The 23,068-nt window shown below is 35.5% G+C and overlaps 2 protein-coding genes across 7 annotated transcripts in view; one reads left to right on the top strand and one right to left on the bottom strand.

Moving 5' to 3' along the window:
- nrm (neuromusculin) overlaps positions 1 to 23,068 on the bottom strand; it is a 593,812-nt gene that overhangs the window by 486,756 nt on the left and 83,988 nt on the right. The window lies entirely within an intron of this gene.
- Positions 1,567 to 4,737, top strand: LOC135850103 (uncharacterized). Its single transcript, XM_065370835.1, has 2 exons — positions 1,567 to 1,717; positions 1,807 to 4,737. Exons 1-2 carry the CDS (start codon positions 1,631 to 1,633, stop codon positions 4,501 to 4,503), a joined length of 2,784 nt encoding a protein of 927 aa, XP_065226907.1. The 5' UTR covers positions 1,567 to 1,630; the 3' UTR covers positions 4,504 to 4,737.

Raw genomic sequence — 23,068 nt, forward strand, 5'->3', positions numbered from 1 at the left:
TCCAGCGACTTTTTGAAAATTACTGGAGCCTCCAGTAGATTTTTGAAACTTGAAATTTCATCAAATAGAGATGGAACGCCGAAATTCATGCTGCAAACTAATTTCAACACGCTACAAAGTCAACTGCAGGTGGATTTTGAGTCGTTTTGGAGCCTCCAGCGACTTTTTGAAATGTTGTATGGCGTTTTTTGCAAAATTGAAATTTTCAAATAGTAGCTGGAAGCTTCAAAACCATTTGAAACCATCATGCAGTAGACTTCATCGTATTGAAATTAGTTTGTGAGGTAAATGTCAGCTTGCCAACTTCATTTGATAGAATTTTGTGGGAATTTCAAGTTTCAAAAATCTGGTGAAGACTCCAGTAATTTACAAAAAGTCACTGAAGGCTCCAAAACGACTTGAAATCCACCTGAAGTTGACTTTGTAGCGTATTGAAATTAGTTTGCAGAATGAATTTCGGCTTTCCAACTCCATTTGATGTAATTTTGTGGGAATTTCGAGTTCCAAAAATCTGCTGGAGGCTCCAGAACTGCTCAAAACGGTTTGAAACAGTTTTCAATCCATTTGGCATGTCGAAGATCGGGGATATCCCAAATTTCAGCTTTCTTGGTCAATTTGGTAAAATTTTGATTTTTTCCCTGATTTTTGGCCTAAATGTGATTTTCAAAAATTCACCAAAAATCGAAAAAGGCATTTAAGTTTTTGAAATTTTGACAGGTGATAAAGTTTCGCCTGATATTTCGATCTACTTTTGTACGGTTTAAAAAATTTCGTGCAAGTCCTATGTTGGAACGAAAAATCTGCGATTTCCATCAAAATGGCAGCTACATATTTTGTAAGCAGGGCCACTTTTTTTGAGGACAAGGGCTCGAAATGTTCCTTTTAGGACTCCCCCTTTAAGAAAAAGTTTTCCCGGAGCATCGACGGGGGGGGGGTGCAATAGATCTCCCCGATTAATCAGATATTCATGTCGAAAACTCTGATAGTACCAAATGTGACACTTTGAAAGAAAAAGTTCACGTTCAAATTGCAGCATGTGTTTGCAATTTAGCGAATCCATAGTTCTAATTAATGCACACATACTTTGGTTTCAATTTTGTGGTTCGTTCCAATTGGTTCAATTCCACGAGCAAAAATTAATGAATGCGACTGCAGAAAGTTAGGTACGTACTTCAAACTACATTTTTTCGAGAATATCCGACTTTGACTGACAGCTAGGATTTAAAATGATATCGTATTTCGAACAATGACACATGCTAATCAATGATCAGTCATGATGATCTCGCGATACATAGAAATTTTCAATTATCATTGCATTTGCCACCAGAATATATTAATGGTTGAAGAAAAAATCTATCTCGGCTGCCTGAAAAACTATATAGGCAGGTAGATACTTGTCACGATGTAGTGGTTGGGATGACATTGAAAAAAAATCCCCACTTTGGCCTAACACTTGATTCTCAACCAACGCATATGGTTCATTAGTAGATTCTCTACCATTCGCAGCTTTGCCTCGAAAATGAAAATTTGTCTCTCATAATGAACAAAAAATGTGTTAAATATTGGAATACAGTCGACGTTTTTTTTCAGTTTGAATTTGAAAACCAACGCGCGATTACGTTTCAAAAAAATGTCACAAATTGCATCAAACTCTGTTCGAGACAAACCGACGTCCATTTTAATTTTTACTCTCATAATTCTGAACGTCCCTCTTCTGGTAAGAATGAATATAACATTATTTTCAATAGAAATAAATGAATTCTCAGGCTTATACTCATTGATTTTTTTCTATTTAAAATGTTCCAGACGTCAGGGATACCAACAGATATCCCAGTCGCTTATGAAAATGTCAAACAATTGATACAGCCAGCAGAGTCATCCTCATACTGGGGTTTGGGTGAAATGATTTCATACGGCGTGAAATCCGTTCAAAATGTCATTAAATTCGTGATAGGTGTAAATGACCCGCCTCCACGTGAATTCCTCCTCGTTCGCATCAGAGATAAGAAAAATCCGGCTAAATACAGAGACGTTTGGCGAGAACGTGGACAGGAGGGAAAAGATAACGATATTCCAATCGATGGTGGTAAATTACCCGAGAACTCTTCGGTTGTGAACTCGGAAAACCCTGAGACTGAATTCGAGTCAACTCCAGAATCAACTTCTTCATTGGACCCCTCGACAAGTGCTGCACCTGAGAAAGACGCGCCAGTTGCTGAAAAAAGACCTAAAAACAAAAACAGTGACTCATCGATAAAAGTTACAGATGGTGAAAATAAAGACGATGTTCCTTCTACAAATTCTGCAGGTGAGAAAAATGCAATTGTAAAGCCACCTTCACCTTCTGTTGAAACACAAGTCCCTCCTAAAGGATTGATTGAGAACGATGAATCGGTTCCCATCGTCTCATCTGAAAACACTCCATCGGAACAGGGCCCAAAACACACCAAATCAGAAAAAGTGCCACAAGTTGGTCAAACCGATGATGATCTCAGCATAGATCAAGATCATTCGAAAAAAGGTGCATCATGGAATTCTGATTTCACTCATTCAGAACAGAAAAACGCAGAAATGAAAAACTTGCTAGAGCAGTTACCCAACGTAGGAGAATTATTAACACCTTTGTTGGAAAAAATTGATCATCAGCCATCCGGAACTACGGAATTAAATCCGCCTAAAATTGCCGAACCTTCAGGAGTTCAGACTTCAGAACACGTTGCAGATGATGAATTTCTAGATGAGCACGATGGAGACGAAGGTGACAACCGGAATTCAAAACGTCCACCAAAAAGTGAAGAAATCCCATCCTCATTAGCAGATGGGAAAGATTCAATTATTCCACCTGAATCCAACTCTTCTTCATTTGATCCCAACCAATTAATTTCGATGAATGAATGTGAAGTAGAATTTGAGAGGACCTATTGCGAAGAAAATCCTGCATTTTGTCAGCAATTCCGGTCAGATGAAGAATTTATCGCGTTTGTTAAAGAAAACTCGGGTTGTTCGTCTGAAGAACCACAAATAGCTCATCCACCTGCAAATAATACTGATCACTCAGGTGAACCTTCATCGAGTAATCCCAATGATGCAATCCCAATGAATGAATGTGAGAAAGATTTTAGAGAAAAGCTCTGCGGTCAACATCCAGAGTTTTGTGAGTCACAGCCTGCAGAGGTCACTGATTATATCAAAGCACATTCCGGATGTGCATCTGAAGAACAAGAAATAACTCATCCACCTGCAAATAATGCTGATCATTCAGGCGAATCTTCATCGAATAATCCAGATGATGTAATCCCAATGAATCAATGTGAGAAAGATTTTAAAGAAAAGCTCTGCAGTCAACATCCAGAGTTTTGTGAGTCACAGCCTGCAGAGGTCACTGATTATATCAAAGCACATTCCGGATGTGCATCTGAAGAACCACAAATAACTCATCCACCTGCAGATAACGCTGATCACTCAGGGGAGTCTCCATCGAATAATCCCAATGATGTAATCCCAATGAACGAATGTGAGAAAGATTTTAAAGAAAAGCTCTGCAGTCAACATCCAGAATTTTGCGAGTCACAGCCCAAAGAGGTCATTGATTATATCAAAACACACTCCGGATGTTCACCCGAAAAAGAAATCACTCATCCATCACCTGCACATAATCATGATCACTCAGTAAAATCATCATCAGATGATCTTAGTGATCCTATTTCAATGAATCAATGCGAAAAGATCTTCAAAGAAAACTTTTGCGGAGCAAATCCAGAATTTTGTGACAATTCGCATTCGAAAGAACTCACTGATTTCATCAAAGCATATTCCGGATGTTTACCCGAAAAAGAAATAACTCATCCATCACCTGCACATAATCCTGATCATTCGGCAAAATCACCATCAAACAATCCCAATAACCTCATCTCGATGAACGAATGCGAGGAGGACTTTAAAGTAAAACTCTGCAAATCACATCCAGATTATTGTGAAGATCCACAATCTGAAGATCTCATCGAATACATCAAAACAAATTCCGGATGTTCATCAGAAGAACAACAAATACCTGATCCGGTTGAAGATCATCCAGATCACTCAGCCAAATCATCACCATATAATCCGAATGATCTTATCTCTATGAACGAATGCGAAACAGATTATGAAAAGAGGCTCTGCAGGGAAGACCCTAAATTTTGCAAAGAATTCAAATCAAAAGAAGATTTCATCGAATATGTCAAAATATATTCCGGATGTGCGCCCGAAGGACAGGAAAATGATCCAAATGATGCTGTAGATCATGGTGCAGTAGAGGAGGATATTTCATACAAAGATGATCAGCCACATAATCTAGAATCCTTTGGAAATGTTGATGACACTGATGCAATTAATGATAATCTCAACGATGAATCTTTGAATTTTCATCCTGAACCTACTCCAACAATTACAAAGAAAAAAAGTAATAACAAGAAGAAATCAAAAAGTTCAAAAACCAAGAAACGTTCCACAGAGACCTCTTAAATTTTAAATTACCAGTTTTGAATTTTCATTTTTCAACTTTCAACTTGAACTAAAACTGATTTCGAATAACTTTTAAGGTATTGACTAGAAAAAGCAATCAATTTCTGTGTTTTATTTTTTATTTTTGTAATATTCAAATTATTGTTTATAGTGTAAAAACGAGGACTCTCCTTGATACTTCCAAGGAAGGGATTGCCCAAGTTGTGCACAAGATAAGCTCAGGGTACATATAAAACTCTAATGATGAAGTAAAAGTAACTCCAAAAATGAAATTAAAAATAGAATAAAATCAAAAAATGTGAAAGTCTCCAAAAATGAAATCAAAATTGAAAATGAAGCAGAAAATTCTGAAAATAAATTTGAAGTTCTGTGAGGAAAAAATGAAAATAAAATTTAAAACAGAGAATTGAAACATCAAATCAAAAACATAAAATGAAATTGAAAATTAAAAAAATGAAATCAAAACTGAAAATAAAATCAAAAATCTTGAATTAGAGGTAAAATTGAGAATTTTGAATGCGAAACATGAAACTTTGACAATGAAGTAAAAGTACTTCCAAAAATGAAATTAAAAATAAAATAAAATCAAAAAATGTACAGGTGTCCAAAAATGAAATCAAAAATTAAAAATGAAACTGAAACTTCTGAAAATTAGCTCAAAAACTGAAAATGAAATTAAAAATAAAAGCAAAATATAAAAATTTGAAAATATAGAATCAAAAACTGGAAATAAAATTTGGAGTTCTGTGAGGAAAAAATGAAAATAAAATCGAAAACTGATGATACAGAATTGAAACACTAAATCAAAAACATAAAATAAAATTGAAAATTCCAAAAATTAAATCAAAAACTGAAAATGAGACAGAAAACTCCCAAAATGTGACCGAAAACACTGAAAATGAAATTAAAAAATTGAGACATTATGGTGAAATTGAAAACTCTAAAAATGGAATTGAAAACTGAAAATTTAAAATTTTCCAAACATGATTTTGCTACAAGAGAAGAAAGACAGGGCATAATTTGAAGATTTCAAATTTGTTGCAAGTGGCGCACAGAAGGGAAGGAGAGGAAGATCCTTCTCCATAGAACTCAAATTTTTAGGCGAGTAATTTTCAAATGCAGAAGGAGGCTTATTAAGTAAAATCCTAATAGGAAAAATTTTTTCCAATTCTCAATAGAAAAACCCCCAACAAATTGAAAAAAGTTCCTAAAATTAAATCAAAGCTGAAAAAAAATTCATCAATGTTTGATCAGAAAATAAGTAACTTCTTTTCTGATAAAATTTCAGTGCGTGGAAAACTTCGGAATGTCACAGAAAATCATTTCTGAAAAAAAAACTTGATTTTTTCCTACTCGAGAAATTTCAAAAAATTACCATCTTCGATAAAATTTTGATAGGCTTTTTTAAACTTTGATTTCAATTTGTTCAGCTTTTCTCCAAACTTCACAATCTGGTTTAAGTTGAAAACAGTTCTCAAAATTTAAACAAAATTAAAAAGTTCATCAAAAACCAGTCAGAATTTTTTTTTTTGTAAAATTTCAGGGTCTGTGGAGATAAACTTTGGAAAAATCAGAAAAAATAATTTTCGAAATAAACTGAATTTCCACTGCTGGAAAATTTTGCTTAAAACGCCCTTTCTTGATTGAAATTTGATGATATTTTTTCACCTCTCATCTTGAATTGTGCATCTTTCTTCCATACTTCACCACAGCAATAAAAGTTTAAGGAATTTTGAAAATGAAAGAAAAACAAAGTTATGCTGCAAGAATTTGTTTCTGCAATTTCTTCTTGTACCATCAAAAAAAGGTAAAAATGTACCTATTTCAAATTTTTTTTTAAATTTTCAAATTCCACATTTTTTTCTGGCTTTTCATGGAGAGAAAACTATGTTCGATATTGAATTTAAGAACTCATTATCACATTTTCATCTAAATTTCCTCAAATTTTGCAGAAAAAAGAACATCCTAAAAATTAACAATTCATGTCCAAAATATGGCAATCATCTTCTCGTAGGTAATGGGAAAAAAATCTTCAAGCATCGACAAAGATACGTGAACGATCTGAAGTTAAAGGACGAATAGGGAAGCAAACGTGAAAGTTTTGATAAAATATTGAAAGCTCGATTTGTCGGAACACGGTTTTGTAAAAAATAATACGCTTCGTGTATGGGAAAAAGTGGATGCTATTGCTATATCGCGTCATGATAGGTATCTATAAGTCTGAAAAGAAGAGGTAAACGAGCAGTAAAAAGAGGAAACGACGAAGAGGAATTATTATGGTCGAAACGACATAGTCTATCAGCCAGCGAAAGGACGCAGGGTAGGTACAGGGGAGACGACTCATCATGTTGAACCGACATCGGCAGCATCCACAACAGCAGCTATGGATCGACGACGAATGGGGTAGTGAAATTAAGGTAGGCATTATTAATAGTGCTAGAAGTATTCATGAATTTCAAATGTACTGCGGTGTGCTCAGCTCTTCGCGAGTCGTGACGAAGCGTTTAAAAAGAGCTCGGGGGCGGCAAAAGCTGTGCAAAAAATAAGGTAGATAGGGTGTTTACGCTCGCTCGCCCCCGCCACCTCCGCCCCCGTACGAGATGAAGTACGAATATTATTAAAAGAATTTGCATACTATTCTTAAAATGGATAAACTTTTTACTTCCTGGTCTATATTTTAAAGGCGCGGCTGACGTCGTCGTCGGTGTGGTGTTTTTCTCTCTTATTCTCCTCATCCCCCTCCTTTTTTTCATATCTTAAAGGTATTTTTTTTTCGTTTCTCTTCTCGTGGATTTTTCTTTTTTTTTAGTATTTTATTTATTTTTGACGATTGATTCCGCGTCTTTATTTTATTTTCTTCAGATACTCGTCGGTTTGACGTTAATAGAAATTTTCGAATTTATAAGGTTTTGTAGGGCTACACAGTTGTTGGAGTGCGCCAGAGAACGGGTAAAAGGGATTTTCCCCCTTTTGTTTTTTATAAAAACCGTGCCAGTGGTTTTGATTTTTCAAGTGCCGGAAAACGTCGATTGTTTAGCGATTGTGTAGTGCTATAGTCGAGTGGCGAATTGCGAAATTGCGAGGGTGGAACGAGCCGTAGATTTAAACGAAATGTACGCGGATTATAAATTATTATGTTATTTGAACGACGATGATGGTGATTTACTTCTCCTGTTTTAGTTTATTTTCGGGCTGAAATTTGAAAAACTCTTTGGCTCGAATGTTCTATATTAGAGGAATGGACATTTTTTCCAAAATGTTCACACGTGGGCGAGAAGAGTTGGTTCTGGTTTCAGATGGAATTGGATTTTTGAAAATATTATTCACAACCCTTTTGATCAGAGTTTCGACTACTGTACCTAATTAATTATTCAATTTATTAGGTACGTATTACAGAGTAAAAAAAAAATAATGGAAGCCTTACAAGCCTTGAATCTAAATGGAAATTTACCATTATTTGCAGAGGAATTTCTACAGATTCGAACTTTCAAAGTCAGGTTGAATGGTCATCTGTCTACCAGCCATGTTCAGGAAATAGGTACTCCACAAGGTGCTATAATAAGCCCTCCTCTGTTCCTGGCATCGTTACATGACATACAAGCACAAATCAAAAGACCAGTATACTACTCACTCTTTGCTGATGAGGTGATGACCTAGCTATGTACATTCGGAGCTCATCTCTAGCCTACATTGAAAAACACTTCAAAAAACCATAAATGAGCTTGAAAAGTGGGCCAGTAGCAAATGTTTGCGATTTTCTCCAGATAAAACAATGCTGATAAATTTCCATCGATAGCAGAATACCCCTCCCCATCAACATCACATTATATGGTCAACTAATTCAAAATGTAACAACTCACAAGTTCTTGGGCTGCACTTTGATCAAAAGTTAACTTGGAAAACCCACCTGCAGCATACAAAGAAAGAAAGCACAATTTCTTTGAATTTACTCAAAAAAGTCAGTGGTACAAAATGGGGAGCCGATCGAAAATCCATGCTACATATTTATTCAAGTCATGTGCAATTGTGCAATCTATCTTTGATTATGGATCAATAATATATAAAACTGCATCTATGACTGAATTGAAAAAACTAAACTCAGTGCCAAATCAAGCACTTCGACTCTGCTCAGGAGCTTTTTGTACCAGCCCAATAACCAAGCTATTTGAAGAGACTGGAATATTTCCTTTATCACAGAGGAGAGATTAACTTTTATGTTGAAGTGGTACCTGAAAGTTGAAAATGCTCTAAGCCATCTAAATTTCCGCAAAACGTTTTACTCTCCACCAGAAGAAAAGTATACTACTTATCGCCTGATTAGCTGTAATGTAGAGATCTGCTGATTAATCTACACATAGATCAGGAAGACACAAATGCCATAAAAAATCAAGTGCAGCAAATGAAGCTCTCTTCTGATTCAAGGGTTACACCACACAGGAAAAGTAGGAGAGAAGGAAGTAGTGCTAAACAGATTACAAATTGGGCATACTGCCTATACTCATTCTCCACTTTTCAAAGACAAGCAACTGGAACAATGTGACCCCGTGGAGTGCTAATTACCATCATACACCTGATTAACCACTGTCCCAAATATAAGAAAGACAGAGAGCAAATTCTAAGGGAGCATACTTATGAAGATGTTCAAACAGTCGATGAAGATACGAGGTATAGTCAATATGTAAGTTTCACATAGTTGAAAAATTATAAGCGTGTGGATATTTTTTGACCAAAATTGGAGAAAATATAGTTTAAACCTTCAACCAGATCTGACAACATTTATTTTGCATTTGGGTGCGTTGTTTGTATTTTACGGCGTGATTAGTAAAGTGCTGATAAAAAAATGCCATCCTAAAATTATATTTTGGAAAAAATAAATTTTTCAAGCTAACAAAAGAAAAATTCATTGGAAAATTTATTGAGAACCACTCAAGACATAACATACTAACATAATTTCGATTCAATCAAAATCGAAATGAAGTAGATTGTTCAGTGATAATCTGCTGAATGTCGGCATTGTTGAGAGTCACTCAGCACCAGAAATTTTGCGACCATCACATGAACAATTTACAGCGCCAAATAACGTCTTAACTTGAAATATCATCAGTATGATACATTTTGAATAATTCTTGATGAATTTTAGTCATAATTATTACAACTACAAATTTTTTTTGCCAAATACTGAATTTGGACTGCATTTTTTTTCATTGGCACTTTAACTAATCACGCTATAAAATACAAACAACACACCCAAATGCAAAATCAATTTTGTTAGATCTGGTCGAATGTTTGAACTACATTTCCTCCAATTTTGGTCGAAAAATGTCCGCGTGTTCATAATTTTTCAGCCATGTGAAACTTACATATTGACTACCTATACCTCTTATATGTCAGACATTTTTCACCTTTTTAAAATGCATTGGGATCTACAACCTCATTTAGTGAATCTTAATTTTTTGCTATGTTTGTTATTTTGTGAATTATTTTTTACTTGTTATATTGTCTGTACACTTGGTTCATTTATTTGTTTATAATGTAAATGTATTGGGGATGCAAAAAAGCCGAGATGCTAAAGCGTCCCAAAATGAATAATTTCATTCATTCATTCATTCAAAAAAAGGCAATTTCTAAAAAAAAAATTCCAATTATGCAGAAAAATTGAAGAAAAAAAACTTGTGGAACAAAAACTTTTGAAAATTAAGAGGGAAGGGTGTGGTTTAAAACTGAATTAAAATTTTCAAAATTCTCTCAGCATGAACGTGGATATTTTGCTATAGTTAGAGAGTTTCACGAACGAAATACCCACTACAGGGTATAGATAGACCTACCTCGATTCTTTCTCAAATCCCAGAACAGTGTCAGAATTCCCAATAACACGAAATACAACACAGCACACGTTGATCCCCAGCCATATGTTTGGTTAATGATAAAATACCTAATTTCAATCGAATATGTGCGTAACGGCTTAACCACGTTAATTGGAATACGCGGTTTTTGACGGAAATTTTATCGGTCCTAATGCCAAACTAGGTAGGTACTATTAGGTGAAAAATGAATATATCGAAACGTCATTTCATCTGGACGATGAAATTTCCTATTCCTCCGTACAAGGGAACAAATTAACTCGCATCCATGTGTACCATATACTGTATGGTGAGCTACTGGGATTGGGTAAATGGGTATGCTGCGAGGACGCGTATAGCACGTGCTAAACGCGTGTCCTAATTATATATAGGAGTAAGGCGAGCACGTGGGTCGTGGAGTTGTGGATTCTCCCATCGGATAAATAATATCGCTGGTATATATCAATTAATTTAGAATTCGCAGCGAACTATTACAACGTTAACGAATTCGTCATCGTACTGTAGCGTCGCAGTCGCAGTGGTAGTCGTCTCACATATTCTATCGTACTCGTAGTTACTCGTAAATGGCATTATTTCCATTTTCAATATGATTGCGTGCAATTTTCGCGTTCATCCAAGTGTATTTGTACGTACTATGGTGTACTTATGCAGCGCCTAATATGACTTTTGACGCGAAACCGGAGCGTTAAATTGGCCTCGAGGTGGCTTTGCCTGTTTTTGTAGCGTGTCATTCTCTGTCTGCTGTCGGTGAGAGAAAACTGAAATTTAGTTCAGGATGCGATTGCATCCGCGGTAATAATCACCGTGTTGGGCGAGTGTATCAATTTGACGGGTACTGTATCAGTGTGTCAATTTGACGCGTGTGTCGTGTCGATGATTGTGCCAATTTTACACGTGATCGTGTGTGTGTGTGTGTATTTGACGCATGCGCCAATGTGTACATTTGGTCAGTTTGATACATATGTATCTTGTGAGAATGTTTTTTCTGGCTGATTCAGATCCAAAGCAAGTCCAAAATCAATAACATAATTTTGATTTTGAAGGTTTTTAAACAAAAATGAAAAAAAAAAATTAGGAATATTAAGAGAAGCTGAAAGTATTGCCCAAGTGGTGCGAGGGCGAAAAATTGTTAGAGAAACGCCATTGAAAAATAGTGGTTTTCAACAATTTTAGACACAATTTACCAGAGTTGCCAATTTCTCACTCAAAATTGTCAATTTTTGCCAACTTCAATAATGATAAGGGGGAGGAGTACAACCCCCTCTTCACCCTGGTCACTTTGTCCTTGACAATCAATATCGAAATTCCAATCGAATGTCAAAATAATTTGGCTAGACATACTTACCTACATTAGAGAGATGATGTATTCGAATAATTATTGTTTGATTTCAAGCATCTAATGAAAATTCCAACTCACCTGAAACAAAGAAAAAACAATCACGTATTAATTTATTGCAATTATTAATAGTCCTCAGAATCAAATTTATACTTTTCATTTTTTGACATTAACATTTCGGCATTACACTGCCAATTTTTCATACCTAATTAAAAATGTTTTCGAGTCACATGCTATTTTTAAAACTTTAGAGTCTTTTGTGATTATTTATATCCATTTTTTTTTTTTTTTTTTTTGCTGATTTTACTACACTTTGATGATTTAAAATGTTCTTCTAGAACCTCCTTAAATTTAAATTTCTTTTTTTTTTTCGTTCAAATTGAAGAGTGATATTCCAAAACTCGCTTTGTCCATTTTTATCAAAGTTGGGTTTTCAGTGGTACCTGGTAGATGAAGTATTAACTCACATTCCTACATCATCAACCTACCAAAATGAGCTGTTAAACTCACCTAAATAGCCAATTCACTAAAAATTTAAAAAAAAATAATGTTCCAAAACGCGCTTTGTCCATTTTTATTGAATTTTTTTTCAGCAGTATTTGGTGGATGAAATGTATACCTACACTCCTACATCATAAATCCACCCAAATAAAGTGCTAAACTCACCTAAAAAGCCAATTTACCCGTTTAAAGGGAAACTGTTTTTCCTCTCTCCTGAAAAGTTGTGAAAATGGACAAAGCGAGTTTTGGAATATCACTCTTCAAATACTTTAATCATTTTTAATAAACAAGAGTATCCCAAAAATCCCAAATTTGAAAAAAAAAAAAAAAAACAGTAGAAGTCAAACCACTTTAGAAGAGTCAAATTCTAGTTGCAAGAGTTTTGTGAAGATATATCGTTCCTACAATAACGAAAAATAGTCGAAACATCGAATTTTTCAAAACTAAAAGAGGACAGATAGGATCGAGAAGAATTCAAAATTCTTTGTCAAGTTTCAACAACCTTGTTCATGGTCAATGTTGGAGAAATCTTCAAACCAGTCTAAACGTCAACAAACGCGAAAAATGGCTCAGAAATGAACTTTTTTGATCATGAAAAAGGGTAAAATATAGAGGGAAAAAAGTTGAAACAAGCTAACGGCACAATTGCGGCATCTTTTCCACTGTACGTGCCAAATCCGGACCTCCCACTTCAATTTGGACAGACTGCAGGCTGGTTTGGAGGTCAAAATCGCATAAAATAGTTCAAAAATACACTTTTATGACCCTGGAGAGCGATCGAATGGAGTTGGAAGATCAAAATCAGCAAACAATCTTATGTGTAACATTTACCATTAAGATTTGTTGATCTGCCACTCTTAGTTCAATTTAGAAGGGCTTCAGGCTGGTTTAAAATGGTCAAAAATCATCGAAAATGTATGTACTTTGAAAATCCTGGAGAGGGGTTAAATGGGTTAGAAGATCAAAACCAGCAAAATACTCAAGTTTGGCATCTTCCCATTCAGATTTCCCAACCTGGTACTTTTAGTTCAATTTAGCAGGGATTCAGGCTGGTCTAAGAGTCAATAAACGTCAAAAATTGCTCAAAATGGTTCAAAGTTTGAAAACAAACTTTATTTTAAACTTGGAGAAAGCTCAAATGAGATTTGCGGATCAAAACTTTTAATAAGTTTATTTATGACACTTTCTCAATGTAATAATTTTAATTGATAAAATATTAGTTTTTATTTCATTATTTAGATATAAAATTTTAATTGAAGGTATAGCAATAAATATAAGTAATAATAAATTCAAATAATTTCAATTAAATTTTTTTCAATTAGTATTTTATTGTTAAATTTATTTTAAAAAATGAATGTATTTCTAAACCTGAACCCCCTAGTTCAATTTAGTGAAGCTCTTGGGAGAGATCAAATAGTGTTGGAATATCAAAACCCGCAAAAGGGGTGTACACCTTTTTATTTCACATGCCTAATTTGTACCTTCTAGTACACTTTTTAAGGACAGAATGAGGTCAAAATTGACGAGAAAATCAAATTTTTTTCCTGAAATGGGGAGGGGATGACCTATAAGATGTTGAAATTTGAACATGGTCACAATGAAAGGGCTCATCCATGGTTTTATTTTTGACAATCTATATCAATTAAGTGCCTTATGGCCCTGTTGAAAAAATGAGCTTTCTGTATCTACTTTTCAACATTGGCCTTCCTCACTCCAATGGCCGAATCTAGGTACCAAAACCAGTGCATTCACACGATGTCTAACAAAACTCCCATACAAAAAACCATGGCTTTTTCATGATGTCATGACCTATTTTTCACATTTTCACAAAATAAAAATCCCCCCCCCCTCCTCCAAACTTCAAAAAAAAACAAATATTTTCGAGAAAATTGAACAAAGTTGCCATTTTTACAGCATCAAAAATTAGGTAGGTATTACAGTTTTTCAACTTTTCAATTTTTTAAACAAATTTTTTATTTTTTTTATTTTATCGGTTTTTTAACAAATTTTCAAGTGTTTTTCGAGCAAAATTCCTGACTTTTTCATGACTTTTCCATGACTTTCATGACCGTTAGACACCCTAATTCAATATGCAGTTTTTTTGTTTCCATCCCCCAATAAACACTTATGTTTAAGTATATGAAAAAAAAAAAAATTCCCATAAATTTTAGCCTTCCAATTTAGTTTCCAAAGTTTGAAAAATAATGCAATTTACCCACATGCGTCAGAATTCTCCTGAATTGAGAAACCTTCACCGCCGGTCCCTCAAGCTACATATAGTTTGTTCCTTTTGTATATGTAGAGCTCATTAACAGTTGAAAAATCGAAAAAATGCAATAAATAGAGGTAGGGAATTTTTTTTTGAAAATTCCTATTTCTGAGTCAGATCCGAAATAGGCCGAAGACTGGGGGGAGGGGGAGATTTTTTTCTAGAAAACAGGATTAGGTATTTAGAAGAAAAATGTTGAAATAAATGAGAGTTTTTTTAATTTACCTATTTTATTAATTTTTTTTTAATCAAGCAAACATTTTTTTTTGTACTTGGAAACCATAAAAAATATAAATCAATTAATTTCGGGATGAGTGGGTGAGGGGGTAGAAATATCGACCATTAAAAAAAAAAAAACTGAAAACACTCCAAATTTGTAAGCAAACAGACCGGAACAGTCGGAACACTAAAAATAATTGAAATGACAGAAATCCCAAAATGAAACAACGTGTCTTTTTCAATTACACTTCATTTCATTTATCGTATCGTGATTCGAACATAGCATCAACCCTATTCCGTATCCTCCAAAAGATCTCCTGAAACCACCGTTGAACCTGCATCTTACCCATAAAACAAACCGGTAACTCTACACCGATTTACTTTCAAAGTCACTGATTTCATCAGTCAATGAGGCGAATACTACACGACCAAGTATACGCACACAGGTACAGGTATTTATAGGTAATAAAGGTATACTCGTATAGTACACCTGAACGCGACCATAGACACCGGAAATTTAAACACGAGAGGAACCAGAAATCCAGCAAGATGATTCGGTGCGGGGCGGCGCAGTGCAGCGGTGAGGAGCACATTACGACGAGTATTCAAGCTGACGATCTTTTGTTGGTGTGTATGTCTCGTATATCCTTATAGCCGAAAAAATACGTTCTAATTATGCCACCGCATCCTAATCTCATCGTGTTCCATACTCGAAAAAATAATTACGTCCTTTGGTTTTTATTCTGTTCGCAGCAGCAGAAACAAAAACAACATCACACATACAACAAAAAGACGTATCTACGGTAGCATTTTTGTTATTCCTACAAACAGGAAACCATCTCGTCGAGTTCGTAGAGGAAAAAAAAGTACACTATTGTTTCGTCGCGGCGCTAATCAACATCATGGCGGTTTTTTTTTCAGACTCCGGAATGTGGCGCGTCAAAAAAGACTTAATTTTTTCCAGCAGCACCACTTTCGTAGTTGTAATTCGGTTTACAGTATTCGCGCTTCCTACGGAGATGAAATTAGTTCCATTGAAATATATATCGTTCATTTACATCTGTTCACCTATCTCGGTCCTCAGCAGTCGTAATCCTGCAATCAACTATTGTTATCCAGCGTAACGGAAATATTTCAATTAATACCGACACCCTTATACACTGCAGCGAAGAGCGAAGTGCATTACGATCGCGAAAAAAAATAATAATATTACTTGTAAGCTTAGCTTCGCGACCGACCCACCCTCTATCTCGTCGTTTCCCAAATCCAAAGCTGGGATATTCCTCGCATGATTGGAAATCACTGCTCACAGAGTTTCTTTCCTCAGTCTCGTCTGTGTCCATTTAACTAATCGCCCCCTATTTCATTCATAATACGATGCTATTCATCGAATATCGTGTAAGAAAGTCTCCCTGTCTCCCTTCGTCCTTCTAAACCCGTACCTTTATTTATGCCCTTGTTTGTAGACCGGACACAGAGATGTGCCTATGATCGTTACAATATTGCCCATTAAAATGAACAATGAGTCATGAAATACACTTTGTATACCACAATATACGACTCTTCAGATGTTTTTACTGCATAAAATATCGTTTATGGTCCCCTCTGTGTCTCCATACTTACTTTCACATTCGACTCATTTGATTCGTGAAAAAAGTCGTTCGTCTGGGTGAAAAGCTGAATACTTGAAGAGTGTCGTACTATACTGGAGTAGTTCGTCGGATGGTAGTATTTTGTTTTGTATGCATCTAGCACGATTGTCGCGAACTATACTTCTTATTCCATTTCCTCTCTGCTTCCTCCGATTCCGTTAGCAAGATGAGCTTTTATGTGCAATTTTTCTGCAACGCCGATGTAATAATTTAATGGGCTAAATGGGTTGAAATTATCGCAATACCAAAGGGTAGGTACTCGAAAGTGTATAAAGTTTTTTTTTATTGCTTACCCCCCCGATCTTTACCCATACATGCTAGTATACTCGTATGATATTCTTTTCGTCGCGAACTTACTCTACGTACTCGACTTCGCCGAATTTACTGTCGTAATATAAGTCATACCGAAAATTTTTACTGCATTTTTAAAGTCTCGACTCGGTACTCGGTTTATTCTTTCGCCTTGCGATGAAATGAGCAAATTTCCACGTGAGTATTTGAAAAATGTAAAATTTATAATACGTGTCTGCTTGTGCAAAGTGTATTGAAAATTCAAACCAAAGTAAACAAATACGAGGTATGCGTTGAGAGAGTTGCATATCTAGTCCCGTGTTTGCAATTTGTGAGGGTAAAGGGATGATCGAGCTAGTGTAGCTTTAGAAATAGAAATTTAATCGTGAAAACGAATAAATACTTAAAGCAGAGACGTAACGAAGTGATGTGTCGTTGAAGAGAGGAAGGTGAGACTAACAAGACCCACCCCCCTCTCACCGGTATTTTAAACGATAATTAGCCTTCAAACAAATTTTGGAAGAAAGGAGTTGGGGGAAAACTGAATAATTTTAAATAATTCAAAAACGATGCTTTTGTAATTGACAAAAAAATTGAATCGTTATTGCTGCAAGGGTGGTACTGAAATCTGAACTCAAGAATTCGCAAATTTTTCATGTTTTTTTTGTCTATTGACCTTTGAAAATCACGTTCAAAAAGAGAACAGAATATTGTCGATTTTTCTGGAGCGAAGCGAGGACAAAAGCTTCAGTATAACAATAATTTTGAAAAAATTTATAATAATTTGAAAAAACTGATGCAAAAATTGATTTTCATAGCTTCAGAATTTAAAAATGTTAACACTATAGTTTTCCAAAAATTCCAGTTCTTATTGGGAATGTTTTACGTTTCAGATTTTCTTCTTTTTTTTTCAAAAATTATCCGAATTGCCAAAGCGTTTTTAAAAATAGGAATAAAGATCCGAGCAAAGTGAGGGCAAGAGATTTCGAAAATTGGTAATTTTTCAAGAGTAAAACAACATTATTTTCGATGTGAGAAGCCAATTTTTCAACCCTCCAACTTTGGTCGGAGATAAGAAAAGGAAAATGATTTAGCCCGAGCGAAAACTGTGAAAAATTGATAATTACTCGTAGAAACATAGAACAAACACCATTTTTGCATTTTTTTAATGATGCAAAAGGTTGGTTTTCATGGCTTTAGCATTATTTACAGTTTTCAGGAAATTATGATATTTTTGTAATTTTTTTATGATACTTACCTAATTGTTTTGTAATTCAATTCAATTTTTTTTAGTAATTTCAATAATGTATTTTTTGTGTAGGCCTAGTGATTCTGAATGAATTTTCTTGAGATTATTTTTATTTTAAGTACATTTTTTCACGGTCATTTTGACTACTTTTTTTTGTAGTAATTTTGGTCAGAGTTTTTTGTGGTGATTTTGATGCGTTATTAGAATTTGATTTTCAATTATTTTTTTTTTTAGTGGTTTCAGATTTTCAATAATTCTTTCCAAATTAAAGTAGGTACCTGGTACCTACACACATTGCTGTCTAGTTCAGGATTATTTTCCAAAAATACTGACTTTTCAAGTATACAGTAAGTCCCGCTTCTTATGTGGTGGGACAGAACAATTGTATCTTCTTACATGCAAATTTTATATCTTATTAGAACAGAAAAGAGCGTTTCATTTGGTTAATAGAACTGACTAATCTTTAAAATCGCAAACTTTCAGCAAAATTTAACAAAAATGGGATGAAAAAAATAACGATTTTAATTCAGTGAAAATTAACAACAAAATATGATCGTACAAGCAAGTATTCAAAACATATGAGGTAAAGGACTAAACGTGGCTAAAAAACCAAAAAAATATTAAAATCAACTTCAAAAAACATAAAAAAGTAATGAAATTTCAACAAAATTTGGAATTTCTCTGGAGAAGGCGTACAATTGAGTACAACGGAAGAAGTTGTTTGAAATCCTGAGGAAAATCAAAGTGAATGAACAAATAGTACGCTTAATTAAAGAAATATACACGGATAATGTAATAAGAGTAAGATCTGGAAACATGTCGGAAGCGAAGAAGATAGGAAGAGTAAGACAGGGATGTTGAATGTCGTATAGCCTGTTCAACATCTACTTTGATGACATGATTAAAGAATGGCCAATGGCTGAAAACCAAGCCAAAAGGGCTAGACATTAATGACACCCACGTCAATACTCTGCTATTCGCTGATGATCAGGTGGTCTTTGCTGACAACAAAGATGACTTGCAGAGAGCGATGTACAACCTTCAGAAAGTAGCAGATAAATATGGAATGAGAATCTCATCATCAAAAACAAAGGTGATGGACTGATGGTCTTTGAGGGGAAAGAGCCAATACACAGTAAAATTGTTGTAAATGGACTGCCAGTGGAACAAGTCAGAAGCTTTAGATATTTTGGGTGGGAGCTATCTTATGAAGGAGAGGTCGACACACAACTTAAGATCAACAAATTCTTGAGAGTAAGCAGGGTGATAAACCGAGCCATCCCTCCAAGAAAACTCAGCGCCTGATAAATAAGGTACAGTCTTAATTATTGAGTCGTGAGGTAACGAGAGAGTATTCAGATAGGTGTGATGCTAGCTAGCCACACTAAGTATACAGCAATTGGGATTAGCACAGAGAGCTATATACTTAATGGGTTCCCTAACTCGTAATATTAATCAGCCACTGCTAAATCAATAGTACTTACCCCGGCTAGGTGCGCGAGTAGAGAACCGAATCACGAATATTTATCATAAAAGAAGTTACGAGGAATAAATACGCGGTTATGTACTCGAACTTGTATTACACAAATAAAAGTATGTTCACAATAAAGAAGTATTATAAACGGAAAAAGAACTTAACACAAATAACTTAACCGAAATAATGACCTTGATTAGATATAAAAAACCTTTAACCGAGGGCCTGAGCTCTCCTGTATTTTAGGGTACTTTTAGCTTGTCAATTCGCGACTCTTGTCGTTGTAGAACTGCGACAAGTTTAGGTAGCTAATTTGGCTAGCCAGCCAAATTAACACCTTGACCACGCCTATTGTTACCAGATTGGTAAAGGGTTGACATACGAGTATGCTACTATTGACGAATATATTGGTAGTGGCTTTAAGGCATATACTTCCTACTCTAACACGCCAAAACTCGAATAAGAATCTACAATACGCTGGCAAGACCAATGCTGCTGTATGGAAGCAAAACATGGACGATGAGAAGGGATATAAAAAGCAGAGTAACCTCAGCAGAAATGAGATTCATGCGAGCATGCAAGCGACAGCAGGATATATGAGACGCAATAGGAAAAGGCACGAAGACATCCTGAAAGAGCTAGGAGCAGAGCCAATCATTGGGCGGGTGAAAGATTACAGAAAGAAATTATGAAGAGACGTTGATAGAATGTCTGACAAAGGGTCACCTAGAAAAGTCAAAGAATACACTCCAACTGGCTGGAAGAGCAGAAGAAGACTGAAGAAAAAACTTGATGACATATCGGCAAGCAATTCTTCTACAGTTTCCCAGACAGGCTGAATAGCTCACTGGGTCAAAGTTCAATGATGATGATGATGCATTTTTTCATCTTTCTGCTTTTTAGAATACTCTGGTATACAGACACAAACATACCTAGTCCCAACTTGATTCTAATAAGTGCGACTTACTGTATCAAATTTTTCATAATAGATGCCTTTCCTCCAGCAGAGAAGAACCTTCAACACACCATCAAATCATCTTCATATTATCATCGTGCTGGGTATCGATTAAAAAAATACCTATGCTAGGGGGCATAGAATCAATTCCCAGTTCTAAATTCCACTTGATTCACCCTAGACTGCGTGATTTCTTCAAAATTATCTGCAAAACTCACCCCCTCACGAAGTTGGCATAGTGCAACATCCATTTCCACTTGTAGTAAAATCCAATTAAAAACTTTATGTACCTTCGTATACGTCCATCATTACACCCAGTTGTTTATCTCATTTTAGCCTTACAGGGTGCACATTTGATCTTGGGTACACTTCAGGAGGGAGTCTGTTTAGTTCGGCACACAGATAACGTCTTTCTATTGGTCCAAGTCAGTTATATTGTTGCTATTAAATCTGCGCTTTAATCCTCTCCTCGTATATTATGCTAAACATTCCGCAATTAAAAACCAATCGTGTTTAACGAAACGATGACGAAAAATTACACCAAAAAGTTGGAGGACAAGGATGAGCTGCCTATACTTACTACGAAAAACACTCGAATTCTGCCTGCTTGGTGGAAGCGAGCACCTAAAAACGCCCATATAAAAAGGTGCTTGTACATACATCCCAATTTATAACGAGCGTGAAACTTGGTCCGCTTGTGCTTGTATTGGGGGTGAATACCGAATACTTACGCCACTATGCGCCGCATATTTCACAAATAATTATTCATTTGTTTTTAATTGTCTAATACGTGGTACAGTATAACGCTGCTGCGCCATGTTCCACCATATACACCATACCATAGGATGCGATGCAGCAGTATGAGCAAAAGGGTCGCTTGAAAACCGCAACCCTTTAATAACTTGTGATTCGAACGATATCTCCTTCTTTAAAGGGTTTTAATCCTGTTTATCTTCTCTTCGCCTGGCTCTTTTTTCACTCCACGTAGCTTCATACCGCGTGCCATAAGATGATACTTGGCTGATGATGCTACGTGGTGTCGCGCAATGTCCTCATAGTGTTTTGTACAGTGTGATGAGAAAGTTTTGACGACGGTGTATTCAATTTTACTGTAATTAAAATGAAGAGGAAAGCCATTTCAGGGGGGTTGGATTCAATTTCGACGAGAGTTGATTTTTTTTTAGGGAGGAGTGTTTCTAAATTCATTTGTTTGAATTATTTTGTGATTTTGGCAACTTTTTGGCAATCTAGAGATCATAATTTTTTAGAAACATTATCACTAAAATGAGTACAGAAATGATCTCTGTCAATATTCTGTAATAAAATTTAACCCTTTAATACTCTGGAGAAATTCAACTGACAAATTTCAAGAATATGAAAGAAGTTGGACTGAACATTCAGACTGCGATATTTGAAAAAAAAATCAATTTTGAAAACATTTTATTTCAGAGGACTACTGGACTTGTCTATGTAGGTATACTTAATTTATTTCTGGAACGAGATTTTTTCAAATTTTGTAGGTAATTTCTAAAAATTTCTACATTTGAGATGAAAAACTTGCAAAAAATTCCAATTTTGAACTTCATTTTTTAAATTTGAATTTTCATGTTTTTTAATCAAAGTTTTCGAAATTTTTGGTCAACCAGTCTGATGTGAAAATCATGATTTTTTTTCTCGTTTGAAGCGAGCAGAAGGGAGTGGGCAATTTTTTTCAGTCCCCTATAGAAATATTTTTGAAATTCTAAATCTGAAGTTGAGTGCCCATAATGAAAAATGCCCTTCTCAATTTCAAGTACAGACCTTGAAGCCGACGAATATTTTTATTTTTTTTATTCTCAGCAAATCTACAGACGTTATTTTATTTCCTCAGAATCAAAAGTGATATAACTATACAAGCAACGATCGTCCTCATCTTTACTACCCGATCGTAAAAGTGACGTAATCCGGAGTGGTTTTCGGCTTAATTAATTCACGAGAATACGGTGGTCGGTATAGAGAATTGGGTATTTTGGAAGATTGGTGAGCACTATAGTGTACAGCCTACTACTATGGTTAATGGCTAATACATACGAGCCTATATAGGATGAGATTTCACTACATGGTGAGTTTGGCGAGAGAAGAGGGTGCAGAAGTCACACTGCGTGTACTTAAAAGCACCATTGAGCCAGTCACGATTGCGAAGATTTATTTAATCGCGTATATAGTTTTGACGACGCGACGAGTGACGCAAGCGGAGCGACCAAAAGTGAAACAGACTTTGATTTCCGCTCGAGATGGTCGCAAAATAAGCGCCTCGTAAGTTGGCCAGGGATGCTCAAAGTTGGCCGAACGAGCACCCTCGTAAAATTATTATGGAAGCAGCTATAGCAAGGCGCACTTATGGTGCTTAATCCGAGATGATTTATTCGACGAATACAGATTAATATTTGGGCTCGTTTAGGTGTACACTGTACAGGGATGGAACTACGAGTACGAGAACCATAAGAAGTAATTTTCTGCTGCGAGAAAGCTGACGTAAAAGAAAAAAGTTCGCGGTGGAAGAAAAAAAATATAATTAAACGATTCGTGCTGCTGCACCAGGCGCTAAAATACACTCGTATATGCGGCTTAAGCATAGAGAGCCGGAATCAAAGAGGGTGTGAAGAAAGAAGGAAAAAAATGCTTAAGTAGGAACACTTATTCGAGAACGTTGGTTTTAATTAAAAGCACGTAATAATATCTTCGAACGAGTTGACGGATTATTTATGTACACACGTTT

The sequence above is a fragment of the Planococcus citri genome, chromosome 1 (genome assembly GCF_950023065.1).
Source record: "Planococcus citri chromosome 1, ihPlaCitr1.1, whole genome shotgun sequence".
NCBI classification, from domain to species: Eukaryota; Metazoa; Arthropoda; class Insecta; order Hemiptera; family Pseudococcidae; genus Planococcus; species Planococcus citri.